General features: G+C 39.2%; 1 protein-coding gene across 1 annotated transcript; it reads right to left on the bottom strand.

The window, feature by feature from the left end:
* Positions 1–1,440: 1,440 nt before the first annotated feature.
* On the bottom strand, positions 1,441–15,363 carry LOC101855505 (ribosome production factor 2 homolog). Its single transcript, XM_005103037.3, has 10 exons — positions 15,204–15,363; positions 13,688–13,820; positions 13,079–13,116; positions 11,234–11,273; positions 9,965–10,046; positions 8,852–8,928; positions 7,390–7,489; positions 6,683–6,785; positions 4,352–4,496; positions 1,441–2,005 (listed from the first exon to the last, which is right to left on the bottom strand). The coding sequence occupies exons 1-10, from the start codon at positions 15,215–15,217 to the stop codon at positions 1,820–1,822; spliced, it is 918 nt and encodes a 305-aa protein (XP_005103094.1). The 5' UTR covers positions 15,218–15,363; the 3' UTR covers positions 1,441–1,819.
* Positions 15,364–18,643: the final 3,280 nt, after the last annotated feature.

Raw genomic sequence — 18,643 nt, 5'->3', positions numbered from 1 at the left:
TCTGACTACGAGGGAGAGTCAAAAGGTAAGGCAAGTTGTTCGGCATTTCGCTCAATTTGGCATCACATTATGTGAAATTCAGCTCACAAATACTTACACATGTACTTTTAAACTCAAACCGTTACGATTTAAGTTCCTTTGATTTTTGCCTGAATGGCGTCACATAAAAAAAGATGCCCCTTTGGAGGTCTGTCAGAGGCAAAGAGCAGTGATTGAATTTGAAACACTGTGACGACTGAAAGCGAGAATTCGACCTGTCATTCCAAAAATTTGGACACGGAAAGAGTTTTTTTTTTCACCATGACAATGCCCATCTGCATACGAGTACCGGAACAGGGGAGACGATCATCAAGCACGGATGAAAAACACTACTAAACCCAGCTTATTCTCCTGATTTGGCATCTTCAGACTTCCACCTTTTCGGTCCTAGAAAAGAACAATTGAGAGGCCAACACTACGGAAACGATGGAAAAATCAAGACTACTGTACCCCTACGACCAACCTGCTCAGTTTTACAAAGCTGGCACGTGTGGACTTAGTAAAAGGTGGACAGTGGCTATTGAACAAAATGGAGACTATGTTGATTATACAGATCTGGTCCTCAGATGCTCCCCTTCCATTTGAGGTATGATAGTAGCCACTGCGTGCTTTTGTCTTTTAGTTATCTTACAAACGAACTGGCTTTACTTTTTTACACCCCCCCCCCCTCGTATTTTTAATTTTTTGGGTGTAAGAGTGTGTAATTTGTAAGTGAAGTGATGCAAGACAGACAGTCTGATAGGATAAGGAAAGATTTGTTAGGAGAATTTTCTACGGTGATTAGCTCCCGAACGGGGTATTTTTCTATAAGTTCTTTGTATTCTGCTTTAAATGTTTTGGTGTTTGTGCTTGCTTTGGTGTGTGTGGTCAGCTGTAAGTCTGACACTTGCGCTTGGGCGGTTGAATCACGTGGAAATTGGAGACTGGTGTGATATAGGTGATTCTTTTACTGAAGGGTTGAAACACTTTGCAGCAATCTTTCAAATTTGGGATTTTAACATAAGGTCTATCAAAGGCTGTACTGCATATGGTGATCAAAAAGTAATTTTCGAAAATTTTGTCACTTAGGCGGTTGAATCACGCGGCTAGCGATATATATAATATCTATATATGCAACAGATACCACAGATTAAGATAAAAGACTGCAATACAAAAGAATTAAAATTTTGGGCTTTGCACATCCGCACAACTGGCAGATGAAATGAAAGTAGAACACAATACGTTGCAGGTAAGTGATCCTGAAATTGGAGCACTGGGATCAGCTGTTAGGATTAAGCAGGATAATGAAAGAATGCGGGGACAGGAACTATTTTATGGTTATAGTGTATACGAATTACATACAACATCCAAAGACAAAAACTTGAATTAACATATATAATACAATAACTAAAGACAAAGGTGGTGAGTGAAATTACTGATTTATTCTCCGACTCACAGAATATACAAAATGAAACTCATTTCATCCATGATTGATCAAAAAGAATTCAGACTTTTTGATATTCTCCACCTCAACTCACAATATCATGTACACTCTCAGTCTCAGTCACACAGGACAATGCAATTGGGAGTAAAATATAGAGATAACAGTCTAGCACACACATAGCCAACAGATTTTCAGGTCCCGAATTGTTTTTGCACATGTATTTCTTTGTAATTAAAACATGTACAAACTGAAATTTGCACTTGAAAAAAATTTCAGTGCAGCGTGGATTTTGCTAGGTGCGTGCTAGACTGTAATTATTATACATCAGTAGTAATAGCATGGGTGAAATACAGGTCATCACGTCTCATCTACTTTCTGTTTTTTTGACTCATCACCCGCATCTGTGCCATTGGCGACCGGTCCTTTCCTTTTTAGACCCTTCAGCTTCCTGGCCTGAAGCTTGGCAAAGTCTTGTGTGTTCATGTGGATTCTGCCCAGCTTGTTACCCAGGTCATCATGAGAAACATTCTTTTTCTTCTTTGGCTGAGGAAAGGAAAAAAATATGACTTTTAAAAAAAGTTATCATATTACCTTCACCTCCACTTAGTTTTTTTTAGTGAAGTCTTCGTAACACTTTCACGGCACTTACAATACAATTAGGTCATATAAGAGCCCAAGATTAATGCAGAGTAACATACAAAGAAAAGAAAAAGGAGAGAAAACGACAAAAGATTTTTTTATAGGAAAGAAAGAACAAACCACACCAGAGCACCCACAAAACACCCGCACTTAAACCTGACAGTACATGTTTTATATCCACTTAGACACGATTTTGATCATTTAAGAAGCAGGCTTCTTTGAGCCCACATGCCAGGGCCAACTCACGTCACACTGAGTGGGACACGGTATCCCAGCAGCAGAAAGGTGGAATCACTCCAAAAAATAGATTTCTCCTCTTGGTAAGGAACATTATTTTCAGGCATCAGCAAAGAGTATATCAATGAAAAAAAAAGACCCCCACACTGTAAAAAAGAATTAATATAACTTTTCCAATTACCGCGGAAACCTGATATAACAGGGACGGTGGACCAGAAAAAAGTCCTGTTATATCAAATCCCTGTTAAATCAGAAAGGCAAGGGAAGTAAGCATTTGTGGACTAGTCCAGCTGTATTTATTCATGGATAGTTTCCCTTGCCAAGTACCCATGAACAGGGGTTTTGGCCATGCAGCAGTCCTGCGAATGACACATTACGTGTGCGTGTAGCTAGGCTTAAGGTTAGATCGAAGTCTGCAGCACACCGCGGCCCTCCCTCGTTTCACCCGCTGTGTGTGCTTGCAGTGGCGTGGCTTGCGTGGACTTGCTCCATCAGTGCCTTACTCTCTCTCTCCCCCTCTCCCTTACTTTTTACACATTGCTAACGAGCCTTTGTCCCTGCTATAACCGATTTTAACATTTAAGTCAATGGAGACGGTTCACGCAACATTTGCCAGCACCAATATTTCCCAGAGAGGCGGTTCACGCAACCCCTGTGAGCACAAGTTTCACGTATTCTCCTCGGCAAAGTACGCGCATGAACATTCTCTTACCGTATTGCTGACCTTTGTTTCTTTCGTGCGAAGGTTCACCGTAACTGGCTGGAAACTTTTTGAATTATCGACCCGGGAGGAAAGTCAGTCCCACTGAGTGTCTCAAACTGGTGTCTGTTCTCGCAATACTTTGTCAGTACAATATGGCTTGCTTGATTGATTGATTGATTGAGTAGGTGTTTTACGGCACTATCGACTCAATTTTGGTCAAGTACGATGGCACCATGTTTAGTTTTAGTAAGTTTTACTGCATTTGCAAGACAAAAACGTAGTAGATTAGGTGTTACAAGAGGGTAACAAACACAAAGAAAGAAAAAAGAGAGATTAGGACGATAGATCTTCGATAGGAAAGAAAGAGCAAACCACATCAGAGCACCCGCCAACCACCCACAAGGTAGCGCTTTGGCAGTTCAGAAAATTCTGATTATATTTCAGACCATGGGGGACCCTGATTTCAATGTAAACGAGCATCAAAGCACTGATTCTGATAGCGAATATTCTAGATCCCGACTAGGAAAAATTCCGCTTTGTCTGGAGCCCTGTTTTTTTCCACTGAAGTGGATTAGACAGCTAATACAATACATGAGGATTACCATATCGATTACCTGCTTATTCATGAGTTTGGATTTGTATTCATTTTGAAACCCAAAACACAATAAAAGATACACATAAGATAAATTTTGGGGGGGGGGGGGGGGTGTTGTTGTGTTTTTTTTAACATGACATTAGGTCAAAAATTTTTGGTGAGCAACAAATTTTAGCTCATTTTCAAAAAATCATTTCTAAAAAACTATAAAAGATATTGCCTTTCTGTTTTTTTGTGTCATATTGGGCATGTTATGTGTGTAATAATTGTGGTTGTATGTCTTTGGGAAGGGTGTTGTTTGAAATATTGAAATACCCCCCAAAACGCCCATCTTCAGCGTATGTAGACCTGAAAAAGACCCAGTCTCCAGTGAGTTAATAGAGGCAAAGAGTAGGAAAAAAAAGGGGATATAAAAAATCCCTGTTATTACCGGGCCTGTTATATATGGTTTCCACTGTATTTCAACATTCAGTTGAGTCCGTGTAAATTGAAATATGTGGAACCAGTGGATTTTCTTCAGTTTAGCAAGACTGCTCAAATAGAAGAGAGAAAAAAATTGTCTACTCTATTTTCTTTCGGATCACAGTTGTTTTTGGATTAACCAAGTTCGGTTTAAGCCGACTCAGCTGTAGGCTACATATTGCCCTTAGAGGGTATAAAACAAAAACCGGTGAGTAAGTAGCCTTTAATCCTACTGCATGCTGCCCACACATACCTTGGCTGTGGCTGGTTTCTTCAAGGCCCTCTTGAACAAGTCGTCAGAAGCAAGTCGCGTCCTCCTCAAGGATAGATCTAACGATGGTCCCATAGACTGCAGTTCCACACGAGGAGTCTTCGATCCTGACTTTTTCATGAGGACCCTGGAGATGTCATATAATCCTATTCAACTCATCGAAACGAAAGAAGTTACAAAGCAGAATCAACTTGGCTTCGAGAAAGAATTTTTTTGGGGGGGGGGGGGGGGGGGGGCATGGCTATTCACTAACTAGGCTCGATCCTTCTGAGACCGACATTTAATTGAGAGGTACCAACTGCTTCCAAGGCATAACAGTACAATGGACTCAGATTCAACGACGTCGCCAGGCCTGACCTAAAATCTCGTTGAATCCGAGTGTTCGTTATAGCAAAAATGAGGTTTTGTGTAGATAATTACAGGCACTGAGCAAGTAATGTATAAAGAGAAGTAACAAATGGTGCCGGAAATGCCTGAATATTATGAGCTGTGCAAAAAACAAAAAAAAACACCAATTTGTTCAAATGCACGCCAGTGTCATCTCCATTGTTTGCCAAAAAGTTGTGTTGCTGTGTAGAGCCTACCCTAGCATACAACAACTTTAGATTCCATAGACCAGCGTACAATTCATTACGTAGATCTACATCAAGACTAGCTTTTCATTGTAATAATGATCAGTTGCTGGGGAAAAAAAAGAATGACGCGTTTGTAAATTTGACGTTCCAAGCCCCGACTGCTGGTGTCCCCCGACACCCACACACAGTCACATGAGTGCAGGCCGCCCATCCGCTGATTGGTTGCATGCAACTGGCTGAGTGAATAATGGCTCACCGTCCCGATGCAGGTGCAATGGATGCTTTCCCTCAAGAGATCAAGTCCGTTGCGGTAGAAAAAAATGAGCGAAGCCACGTCTGCGGGTACTTTTCATCCTGGAAGTGACCTCGTTGAATCCGAGCTTGCTGATTTAAGTGCTCGTTGAATCCGGGTTATTTTTATTGATTTTAAAGAAGATAAAAAACGGGGAATCCATCTCCTCTCATTGAATCCGAGTTCCACTGTACTGGAAGAGGTGTAGAGCCCGTAGCTAACAACAGTATAGAACACACATAACAAACAGATTTTCAGGCCCAGAAGTTTTCTTTAACAACACCTGAAATTTTTACATATCGAAGAGATTTCTGCATCCCAGTGGTTTTACTCCGCGCTTGCTAGATTGTATACATTCCTGTCTGTAGTGTTCTTTCATTGCGAAGAGGAAAACATGATAGTGCTGTCAAAAATGCATGGCGCAACTTATTGTCAAATATCTCCTTAACTATCAAACATACAGACTTCAACAAGTTAAGGACCACCTTGATAGACAATCCTAATTTTTTTAAAATCTGAAAAAAAGACAGCAAGGAATGTTTCTAAATTTTTGCTCTGAGAGTGTTGTGTCATACTCTGTCCTTGTCCCCCTAGATCACTGGATCAGTCCAAAAACGCCCACCTGCAGGTCGACCCAAGAAGACCACTCAGAGTGTTTGCAAGTGGTCCCTAACTTTTGTTGAAGTCTGTAGATTCTCTAACTTTTGCACACTGACTTTAATCAATGTGTCTTGACATGTGAGTATGTTTTCAAATACTACACACTGTATTCTAGAAAATTCATTAGTAAACACTAATAAAGATGGTTTCCACAATTTTAATAAGTTTACAGCTCGTCCAACATCGCTTTTAAAAGCAAGTCTGTCATTTAAAAAAAATCGTAACATTATGCTATTGAAAGTATGTTGAGACTACCATTAGTGCAAAAAACTGTGTTCACTATAAAATTAATTTCCTGTGAGAAGCTTTGCCACTAAAAAGTGTCATTGGTAAGCTGTGACGTAGGCCATATGCGTAAGCAAAACGTGTGCGAGAAGAGCTGTGAACAATCCTATTTTCCGTGTGATTGAGATTTATAGCATTTTATATAAATTTAAGAAGAAAAGTTTTTTAATTGAGCCTCAGTTGTGGAAAAATGTAATTAAGTTAAGACAAATTGATACAAACTGATGTGCAAAGTATGGGTGACATTGATTCACCTGGTAAAGAGATATTTGAAGATAAGGTAGCCACAATTTTTTGACAGCACTATAGTAGAGCTTTTCAGCTTCACACAAAATCATTTGTACACCAGGTAGTGAAAAGATCTAACTAATATATTCAAGAAACATCTGTTACCAAAGGAAGCAATGAATAATCATCTTTTTTTTAAAACTAAAAACGTACAGTACACACAAAATACACATTGATTTACTAACATGTTAGAAAAATTAATTTTAAAATTACCTAAAATTGCGGATATAAACTTTTCCATTTGCTCCATGAATTGACATAACATGCTCAAGGCCTGAGAGGCTGACGTTGTCCACTGTCGGCCCTCGGAAGAAATCTGAAAGCATATCATCAAACAGCATGAATGTGACAGTTTTCTCCTCTGTACAGTAACAATAGTCAAGCTGGCCACTGAAGATGTCTTGACAGACAATTGCTTAACAAACAGAAGCCATAGATATCATCGCCATTTTGTGAAATTAAACAAAACTGCATTTGCAAACAATAAGACACCAATAAGACACAACTAATACGGGTGTAACAGAAAACAAACCAATACTGAGAATAATGGCTGACAGTTTCCACTTCTTTTTTGCTTGAAAACGACATAAATATCTGGATTTTGTTGATATTCTGTTTTCTGGAAATGAATTCCCAGATATCCGTTTATTTATTTTCAGTGAAAATAATGTAAGTAATAGCAAAAATATAGAAAAATTACATCCCTGAGAAACTGCTATCTTGAATGCAAATGTCTTACTTTTCTCTTCCTTCAAGGACTATTTTCCTTTCAAACTGCAGTCATATTGAGAGGATTAGAAGCCGTGTCTTAAAATGATCTATTCTGATTCAGAAACCTTTTATAAAATATTTTTAACTTCGGCCAAACTAAAAATAACAATTCAAATAATACAACAAGAATAAAATCTTGTGAAACAAACCTAATAACAAGTTCTTGACTCTGCGGTTGTCATCGTTTTCCTCAAAGAGATCACCAGAAAAGACGAGACATGGTTTGATCCCCATCGAAGCCTTTTGGCCCTGATGATAGAAAAAAGGCGACCACTTGTCAAGCATGCCTTTGTCATTAAGGCTCAGGTAACTAATCTCTAAAGTAAATGAATGACAGTATAAGCTCATTTACTATGTATTGTTCTATACTATTACACTTAATAAGACTAGATAATTCTGTGCCATAGAGGATGAATTAAAGGCGTCAGCTGAATCGTAACTATTTAATGTGATGTTTCCCTTTGAAAATCAAAGGAGCGGTTTGTCTTTTCCTTTTTAGATTTGACCAATCACCATGGCCTTGTTCGACGTTGGTGAGCCGTTCCTTGCCACAACAGGCGTTCATCTTCCCTGATCTCTACAATCATAACTTTACAATTCTAAATCACGATCATATCACAATTTGCATTCTTTAATCAGTGAAATTCAGAGACATCATTTTTTTAACAGGAATAAAGCCTGAGATGACAACTCTCCTGAGAACTTGGAATGCATACTGTGCCTTTAGATTTGATGGAGTATCACTGCTGCTGGACGTATATATAGTACCCAATGGCCTGGTAATGTCTACAGCATTCTGTTCCCAGAAGTTCAACAGAATATTATGTGAGGCATTACAGCAACAGAGCTACAACATGAATCCAACCTTGCGTGGGTTCCCTCATTAGATGGTAAAATGCCCATTCAGTTACTGTAACAATTATATCATTAACCATTTACCTCTTTAGAAGCTGTCCTGATTCATGCCTTGAATGCTTACAACAAGGGAAATAATCCCCTAAAAGCACCATGTTAATAAAAACCAATTTAAAACAATTTTAATGTAAAAAATATGAGGGGAAACCCCCCCCCCCCCCACAAACTATTTAATTATGCATGGAAAAGAACACTAGTTCCTGCTATGATGCAGTATGAGCAAGTAATGTATGTCTTCCTCTGTAGTTGTGACTACTAGTTTTCATTTCACGACCTCAGTGCTTTCTTGTCTTATCTCCATTTTTAATAACTTGAACCTATTCAGATAGTGCTTTGTCTAATGAAAGAACTCCCAGTAAAAGAGACCTGTTTTTAGTATTTATCTAAAACTAATTTGATGTTGAAGTCGTAAAAGAATGTGTCTGAGCCGCTGCCAAGGCTTACAGGCACTGTAGTTCTGACCACGAGCCGCTGGTAGAGGCTTGAAGGAGATAAGGAGTTAATGTTATGCAGCGTTCCCAAAAATTTTTCCCTGTGACTTATGTCCCTGATTTTCTGTTTTCAATAAGTTTAGTTTAGGAAAGAAAGTAAAAATACATTCACTGAAATTGTGCATTCAGTCTAAGATAACATTATCTCATGAAAAGACTGATATGCCAAACTGTATTTACAAAAGACAAATCTCCCTCTCCTTACCTCCACATCTTTCATTGACACAAACTTGTCAATACCAAACTCTGCCATGTCCAGGACCTGGCTATCATAAAGTCTTCCTGTAAGAAAAATACAACATGTTGCTTGTACAAATATGTGAAGTCATTTCGATCTCATACATACGAACTGCCATGCAGGGAAATATATTGAAAGTGGTTAACACGAACATAAGGGGGAATCACTGGAAAACTTCAGCTGTAACTGTAAGAAGCGTGTAATGAACAGAGAATTTGAACAAAGACATTACAACACCCTTGAAATTCACTTAAAAAGACTAAAATTCAGTCAGGTCCTTTAAATTTTGACCCATCAATTAAAATAATAGCTTGCAAATATGCCTAACTATAATTTACAAAAAAATTCTAATCCAGACAAACACCATTTTTCTCTAGTGCAGGCTGATGACAAATCTTAAAAAACGTTGTTGTCACAAGAGTTGACAAAATTATACTCAGGAAGGGCTGATCAACATGAAAGTTGTAAGGAGAGAGGTAATGAAAAGCTATGGTTTAAAAAATCTACAATATTTTATGCAGAGGAAAGAACAACAACAAAATGAGAAGTTTAGTTTTAGTTTTAGTAGAGATTTTATGGGGCTCGCAACTGCATAAGGTCATATGAGCGCCAAGGGGTGGATGTCAACAGAGAAGTCCTTACAGGGAATCAGACTTACTCTGCTCACCTCTCTAGCTTCATCGGCACAAATTCTGCTTCGACTATCAAGGCACCTGGGAAATAGCGGGTCACAAGAGTGTGACAAACATACAAAAGAAGAAGAGGAAAATGACGATAGTAAGGATTAGGAAAGAAAAAGCAGCAGTTCCCTGTTGTAGTTCAGGCACAGTTATGAGCATGACATAGTTGGATCAGCCCATTTACAATTTTAATATGCATTAGAACGAGAAATGTCCCCCCTTTGGATATGGCCAAAAGACACTTCAGTCAGTGGCACCGCCCCGGGAGGTCAAAATGAGAAGAAAAGTACCAGTAACATAAGACTTAAAAAACTCAGGAATATACTGTATCATGACAGTACGACAAGCTGACAAAGAAACAAATAGTAGTCTTAAAAACGGGTGCTCTATAACCTCTTACCAATGACTAAATTATTTGGCCTCTTTTTTGAGTGGCAGCCATACATGAACAGAGAGCTGTCTGACTTGGATGTGAAGAACTCCTGCAATAAGCAAAAGAAGAAAGTTGAAGGATTTTTTTAAAAGCCCAAGATTTAGCACACAACATTTCATTTGCAAACGAGCTTGGAAGGATGGCCCAGGACAGAGATAAAAGGAATGAGTTTGTATGTGGCCTATACCCTGTCAAGGGTGAAAGGCATTGATGGTGATGAATCATTTGCTGTTACTTTCTGGCTTTTATAGAAAAACCAAACATATTTCCACTGAATTAAAAGTTGCAAAAATATTAAGAACAATGTTTATGATAAAAACATGTTGCTCTACCCCATTAATAACACTTTATACTGCCCCCCCCCCCCTCCCCTCAAATGCACACCCAGTCATTTTTTTTTTTTAAAGGTGTTTTTATGCTCCCATTGTCACATAAAATTGCGAGGGAACAATAACAATAAAAAGGGAGGATAAAATCCTTACATACCACCACCCACTGTTATGGACCACTTAACATTGATTTCCTGGTTCGCACTTTAAAAACTAGATGTGGGGATCAATAAAAGGGAGGCATATCTCAGTCAGCAATAAATTTGAAGTTTAACAATCCAAATCATTGATTTACAAAGATGAACCCTTTCTAATGCAGGATTTGCTATTAAAATTTATGTAATACATAAATATAATATTCTTCCTAATGAACCCAGCAAATAACTTGCTAAATAATGACAGTTTTCAGAGTAGACAGAATAATAATAATAATAAATAGCATTTGCATAACGCATTACCCCGCTCTACAGCAAGCTCCATGCGTTAATTTACATTATATTATTACCCCAGCAGACAATAGAACACTCAAAAATATTCTCAGCTTCCCGGGAAGCATACAGAGCAAGCAGCTGATTAAGAGCTTAAACACTAACAAACTGACAAGATCTTTCACTGTCTATAGCTGGGCAAGATCTTTCACTGTCTATAGCTGGGTATCCATTCCAACCTGGGTGAAGTTAGGAACACTTTCCAAAGGACACAACGTCCGGTCGAACCCACGACCTTACAGATGCGAGTCTGAGAGCCTAACCACTAGGCTACCGAAGCCACAAAATAAAGAAGATTGACAGAAGCAATGTTTCTTGAAAGCTCGGAAAGATACAAATACAGTAGGCTATATATGTGTAACAAATAAAAAAAACAACAACCCCAAAACTAAATAGTTGAAATATTAATGTCAACTTACCACTGTGGATTGATCTTCAAATGGACGAGTTGCATTTTTTCTGTTCGAGAAAAAAAAAAAAGGAATGATAGGTAATAGGCCTACTTGTTATAAAACTCTGAGGAGCAAACAGTTGGTTAGTCGTAGGGTGGCCAAACAATGACACGTGCTGTAGTCATGAACCACCATGTTTTGATTAGACAACACTCCCAATCAAAATTAATTCAGACACTGGCAGGCCACTCCTGGGGGGCTCTCGTGGCCTAGAGGTTAAGGTGTTGGCCTCTCATTCAAAGGTCCCGGGTTCGATTCCGGGTAGCGACCAAAAAATTTTCTTCTCTAAAATTGTCTCCTTTCACATCCTTTCCTGATCTCTAACAATGTTCTGTTGTCTGCTTTCATTTCCACTTTCTGCCCCCACCCCCTCACCTCCTTTGCCCCCTCCTCTGGGCTCCTGACTCTTTCTGCAGCCTTTCTACTGTTACTCCTTGGCTCCTCCTAACTGCTGTCTTTCTGCCACACCCCTGATCTTCTGGTAGGAAAGATCTACACCAAGCCTTCTCGGACAAGGGCGAAAAATCTCGGAGGGCCCGTGTGCAGGTTGCGCACGTTAAAGATCCCTTGGTGGTCTAAAATCGATAAGAGTAGGCTTCGGCCGCCACCCAGGCAAAATTCAAAATTTCCTACCAACGAAAAAGTATTAGGTGTGTCCCGCGCGCTCATTTGACCTTATGCAGTTGCGAGCGCCGTAAAACCCTATACTAAACAAACAAACAAACAAGGCCACTCCTTTTTAAGGGACCTCAACATGGCACGATGTCAAGGTAAAAACATCTCCTTGGGAAAAGTCCTAACATCTGTGCAGCTTATTGGGCATGTGAACATCAATGTTTATCAAACATAGACCAGACAAACCTTAGTCTTATCAAAGATTCCGATGATAACTACAATAAGATCAATGATGAACTTTGAAAAAGGATGAAACTTTAATAAAAGTACACACAGCTAGTTCTCTCAGACATTATCTTTAGTTTTTAGTTTTAGTAGAGGTTTTAAAAAAAAAAATTAGTAGAGGGTTTTACGGCGCTCGCAACTGCAAAAGATCATATGAGCGCCAAGGGGTGGGTGTCAACAAAGAAGTCTTTATAGGGAATCAGACTTAGACTGCTCACCTCTCTAGCTTTAAAAGCACAAAGTCTGCTTCGACTATCAAGGCACCTCGGAAATAGTGGGTCCCAAGAGTGTGACAAACATACAAAAGAAGTAGAGGAAAAATGACAAAAGTAAGGATTAGGAAAGAAAAAGCAGCAATTCCCTGTAGAAGATCAGGCACAGTCTTGAGCGTGACATTGATGAATCAGCCCATTTACAATTCTACTGTGCATGAATGAGAAATGTCCCCCCCTTTGGGAATGGCCTAAAGACATTTCAGTCAGTGGCACCGCCCCGGGGGGTAAGACATTATCTGTGCACCATAACAAACCAAGCACAGCCAAAGGGAGAGGGAGACAGAGAAAGAGAGCGGGGGGAGGGAAGAGATGAAAGAGTGGAGAGAGAGAGAGAGAGAATACCTTAACATTTTTCCATCACAAGGCTCATAATATAGTAAAAACCTTTGCCATCAAAGGCAAAGGCATTTTGGAGAAAATCCAAAGAAACTGGGTGGAAAACATCACCGATTCGGCGAGATGTGACGGCAAAATGTTAAAACATTAAAGCCAATAAAAAACAAAAGAAGTCTCAGTCGGTTTAGATGCACATGTCTGTAAGTATCTGGATATAAGGGACAGCAAAGAGTCAAATTTAATCATTTGTTGTACCTCTCTTCGTAAAGCAATGTGTATTTAAAAAAAAAATATTACTTACTTGCCAAACATTGTGGCATGGGGCTTCTTCAATGTGTGCTGAAAAGAAACAAATGTTACTTCTTTATCAAGATGACAACTACAACAGATGGATATTGCAGTACGTACGATAAATTTTAGTAAAGCAACAAAATGATTTGAAAATGGGTGACATCTCTTGACATTAAACGCTAGTAAGGATTAAGGAGCAAAGGTTATTTTATATCCATCCATTTCAAACAATTCTTTTCTGGCATTTTAATTCCCTGTGTGCAACCATTACGTTAATTATCAAGCAACAGGTAGTTCAGCTTGTAAAATTTAAAAAAGGAGCTCAGAAAAAAACGGTAATCACCAAGATTAGGAAGCTAGTTGAGTGACACAAACAACAGACAAATAAATAGGAGGAAAGAAAACCACCAGCAGTAACCAGGGATTAAAAAAAGAAAAGAGTTTATACTATCACAAATAACCTGAAAAGAGGCAGAAAGAGAAAGAAAGAGACATTAGCAAGATGCATACACATCCAAAAAGAAGAGGTAGACTGAACAAATACTCCTCACTTGTAAGTTTCTCTTAAAATCCTTGTTACTTCAAATGTGAAAACTGAGACAATTTATTATTGCTTTACCATTTCTTTCAATACTTGCGTCACAGTTTGACTTGTATTGCCTCCTTTGAAGAAAAGAGTAGACTTAGAGTTCTCAAATATTTTTGGCTCCTTTCTTTCCAAAGCCCTCCTCCCTCTTTGTGTCTTGGGTTTTCTGTTGAGGATACAAAAAAAAAAAGCATGTAAGAACTAAGAAAAGAAAATAAGCCTTCCAAAAAAGAAGAGAAAGTGACCTTCACTCGGTTTGTTACACAAAACTTTCCAGTACCTGTACTGTACTAATGGTGGGCAGAATCCGGATCATCTTTCAAAATACAATCAGATATAATTCTCAATGAAGAGTTATCTGGATTCAGACTCCTGACTCTCTTTCCTAGCCCATTTGTAGAAGTGGTTCTAACCCATTTGCCCAAGCAGTACATAACCCATTTTCTGAAGAGGATCAGACACTCTAAACCTGTATGCACAAGACCTGTTTTTCCTCATTTTGGAATACTGTCTATTGGTGTGGATGATCAAAATGATAAAAGCCAAGAAAAAATTACGTTATAGCACAAAAGTAAGCTAATTTGATCGTCTTCAAAGATGCTATGGCTATTTCACTTTTCGAATTGAGCCGAACTACAGACTACGCGGGTCGCCTTTTTGTTTTGCCCGGAAGTTCTCGCAAGATCTACTCCTCCCCTCTCTCTCTCTGAATACTGTATATCGGTGTGGATGATCAAATTGACCAAAACAAAGTTTAAAAATGATGTTAAAACAGAAAAATAAATTAATTTGGTTGTCAACAAAGACGCTACTGCTATAAAATTTAACTTTCCGAATCGAGCCGAACTACGCGGGTCGCCATTTTATTTTGCCCGGAAGTTCTCGCGCTACTCCTGTCTCTCTCTCTCCACTGCTCACAGACAAAATTGCACGCTTTTGTCTTTTAGGCTAACACTAACAGTAGTAATAGATCTAGTAATAGATCTAGATCTATATCTATAATCTAGATCTAGATCTAGATCTATATCTAATCTAGATCTAGATCTAGATCTAGACTAGATCTAGATTCTAGATCTAAATCTAGATTAGATCTAGAACGTTTGTTCACAGCACAGAATTCTATAATTCTGTTATCACAGTGTAGAATTCTGTGGTACAGGGTGAACGCTTCACTGGTTGGCCTAGGCTATAACGGTGAACGCCCACCGGGTAAGAATAGCCAAAAGACTCGCCTGCGAAGTGGCCTTCCCAAAGAACATACAATCATACAACCACCATGAATGTAATGTAGCTCTAGATCTAGATCTATGCTCATATAAGGGGGGTGGGAACTACCGAAAAAGCACCCTGTAATTAGCCTATCTAGATCTAGAGCTACCATAAAATATTCACTTGGCTTGGTTGTTGAGACTGAGACAGACTGAGTCCGAGTTGACTGAGTAGGCTACGGCTACTGAGACGACTGAGTATCACTGAGAATCAAATTCAATCAATACGATATCCTACGAGTGGATTAAAATGCTGTTCTTGTGACAACATAAATACTCACACAATCCTCTGCATCTTTGGTCCTTTCTCTTCTTGGCTGACAGGAACACACTTGTTTCAAAAGCCTAACATTTAGATAATAAAGACAGTGCACGGATAAACAATCATGCTCTCTCTTCGCCACGCTGATTTATTTGTTGTTTCACTTTCCTTTCGCAATTTCCTACTTCCGCCCAATCTTTAAGAGTCACGTCCCTTACTTTTTCGTGGCGTTGCTACTTGGTCTTTTTCGTTGTTTTTTTTCTTGGTCAAGGTCTCAGCATTAAAACTCTCTGGGTCTTAGACAGCTGCACTAGCGTTTTAAATTCAAAATTGTTACTTCCAGGCAAAACTAAGAAATTATTCTAGTTGTTTTTACTTATAGCGCCAGGGGTTTTAACCACTGGCATTCAAACTAAGATAAGCACCACTATCTGACTTACACCAGCAAAAACGAACACTCACGAAGGCTCAACAACACACTCACACACCCCTCCCACCCCGACAAAACCCAAGGAATTTTTTTTAAAGGAAAAAAAACATACATGGAAGAAGCAAGGTAGATCTATTTCTTTTTCTGGTTTTATTTTGTGACTTTTTTTTTTTTTTTTGCAGTTTCTGGTTGATTTTGTGTATGTTTGTTTCTTATTTATTCTTTTTATGTTATTAAGTGTTGTTTTGATGAAATTATCTAAACTTATGTGCGCTGTTTGGCATAAAATTCGCATTAAACAAAACAAGAACAAAACAAAACACCCTTCTCCCCCTCCAAAAAATAACCACCGCCTTCCCAACCACCACCACCAATAAAAACACCAAAAGCTATAATATTGAACGCACGTTTATTGTTAGGTTATGTCTATTGTTACAATTACTGTTATGGACAAGAACATTCTTCACTGTTCATTCAATTTTATAAACAAGGAGGTCTCGATGACTATTTATAGAGTCAAACGTCTCCCTAGCTTGATTTGTCACCACTGGTATATAACGCATTCCAATGATCACACATATAAAGCCCTGCGAAGTCATAAAATATGTTTTCACATGCACATAAGCACTGGACTGAGGACGCAATTATTGATCAGCGCACTTTTAGGTCCCAGAGTTTGTTACAGTTACCGAAAAAACATGCCCGTATCCATAACTACGTTGGGGTTAAATGGTGCAGTTGGATATTATCTTTTATATATCAATTAATGCACAGGTTAACTGTGGTGGTGGGTGGAACAAAATTTGGGAGGGGTTTAAGTTGCTTCGACTTTTTTACCACTAAATAAATTGCAAGCAATAAGAACAAAACAGTAGGGTAATGCTTTTTCTATACTCACGGCGAGCCACAGCATTTTGAGAACCTTTCAAACGAGAAGAGTCACCTACTTTGTTTGTCTTCCATATCTTTGATCTACGTTAAATTCTTCTGGATGGTGGGGACGAAGCCATTTCACCTCCAAATTTCTCTAATTAATTTTCATCTGATGAAAAGTTGCCTCAAAAGTGGTTTTGATGTAGATCTAATTAATAACTGTTAAATCTCAGAGGTACACACACAAACACCAAGCATGTACACACAGCATTCCAAACATCGTTTACAAACTGGATTAGGCCGTGTAGTTGCGGGAAGTAGAACGCACCTGACAAAGGCCCAATGGGTGCATAGGTAACAGCCTTGGAGTAACTATTGATTACTCCAAGGTAACAGCAGTGTCACTGGGGGAAAGTGTGTCATAAACTTTCACCCCATTGTTAAGGCTAGGAGAGCGTGAGCCCTGTGTGCAGTGTTGTATTTTCAATTGTTCTACCTTTTTACAAGAGGGGATTCATTAAGGAGGGGTCGTGGGAATGGGCTCGTCCTTTGCTGAGCCCTAAAGACATTTGGTTGGCTATTGGGTTTCTAAAGATGTAAGAGGTGACAATAGTGATTGGATAAACGATCAAGCCGCCAAGTTGATCAAAATGTGTTCATTGTGTGCGATCATAACAGTTCCAACTGCTCATTTAGTTATTTCCATTTGTTTTGGGATAGGGTTGAAAGGGGGGGGGGGGTTGCTCAAGCCCGTCCTTCACTACCCACCGCCACTGCGGTTTAGATTAAATGAACGAGCTCTGCCATATCCTAAACTTCAACATTATATTATGACATTAATTAAATGTTTATTAGAAACCAATCTTTAGTCTACCTTGTACTCAATTAAATGTCCTTCAAGTTTCTGGGATACCAATATTTTGATTCGGTGTAGTTACCTGTTGCGGTTTGACAATGGCCTTTTTTATATCATGATCAACACAGCTCAAGCAAGCGGTAAAATATTACATGTATCTATTCTCTGACTTTGCCTTTATGCAGTCCTGTCTTTTCTGGTGATCAACAATGCCCCCATTACATATTAAGTGTACTTCTGATCCACTCAAGAAACGGAGAACCCTCACAGCCTCTGTGGCTGCTACCCAGTGCACTCTGCCAGTCGCCGATTCATTATATTGCTACTCTAGAATTGCAAAGTTTTATCTGATCTATTCAATAGCCTACATAGTTTTGAGAAATTTGAAGCAAAATTTTGTGAGTTTCACGACATGGTCAAGCCTTTTCAGAATCGTAAAAAAAATAATCTGATAACGACTCAGAATAATCTTACGATTTTGATAGAGTACATAGCACATATAATTTGGTTTCTGACCTCGAGGTTTTAGTACGATAACTAAAAACGGCGAAACATGTCTGATATAACTTTTTAATTCTAAAGTAGCGAATTAAACTGAGCCAACGCCAGCCAGATTTTCTTTCACAAATGGGGCAAAAGCTACCATTTTGACACTACACGACTGATTCTATTCGTAACCTTTAAAAACCCATTGCGTGTTTGATTTGAAGGTCACAATCGAATTCAGTTAAATTCGGTCGTTTGGGCCAAAATGATAGATTTAAATGTTACCTAACCCTCGGGAGAAAAAGGGGAAACGTGACAGCATGACCTCGACTTAATCAAGTGAATCCGATTGGCCGTGTAAATTGGGCATTAGCGCGGCGGCGACAGAGCTGCAATGTGTATTCAACCTCAAGCGACATCATCGGTGAAATGGCGAATAATGATTGTTATTTAGAAAATACTTGATCTAAGTGCTTATTATGTTTTCCTCGAGATCCAGCCCTCAAAGTTGTACCATTGACCTGTGTACGTCTGGTCACTGCTAATTTAGGTGTCGCTTCACATCCTACACAACGTTCCTACATCCAAACATTCGATGGCAACAAGGCTAGAGGGCAACCGAGAAAGACTTGGATAGATGGAGTCAGGGAAACATTAACCACCCACGGAACCCCCCTGGCCTACGCTTTCAGAAGGCCTAGCCCCTGACCCAGGCTCTCTGGCTGGCTACAGAGAGACGTCTCTTTCTTCCCGCGACACCCCAAAGGGTATAAGCGGGGGATAAAAGTAAAGTAAAGCTTCACGTTCAGGGGGG

This window comes from Aplysia californica, unplaced genomic scaffold (assembly GCF_000002075.1).
Source record: "Aplysia californica isolate F4 #8 unplaced genomic scaffold, AplCal3.0 scaffold00356, whole genome shotgun sequence".
Lineage (NCBI taxonomy): Eukaryota > Metazoa > Mollusca > Gastropoda > Aplysiida > Aplysiidae > Aplysia > Aplysia californica.
This window is presented reverse-complemented; position numbering and strand designations above follow the sequence as displayed.

Bases quoted from the DNA above. Each gene is read 5' to 3' on its own strand.
- LOC101855505 (XM_005103037.3), bottom strand. The intron at 13,117-13,687 runs GTAAAGCAATAA...GTTTCTTTTCAG, and splicing joins CGCAAGTATTGAAAGAAATG to CACACATTGAAGAAGCCCCA. The intron at 6,786-7,389 runs GTTTGTTTCACA...ATATGCTTTCAG, and splicing joins AGTCAAGAACTTGTTATTAG to ATTTCTTCCGAGGGCCGACA.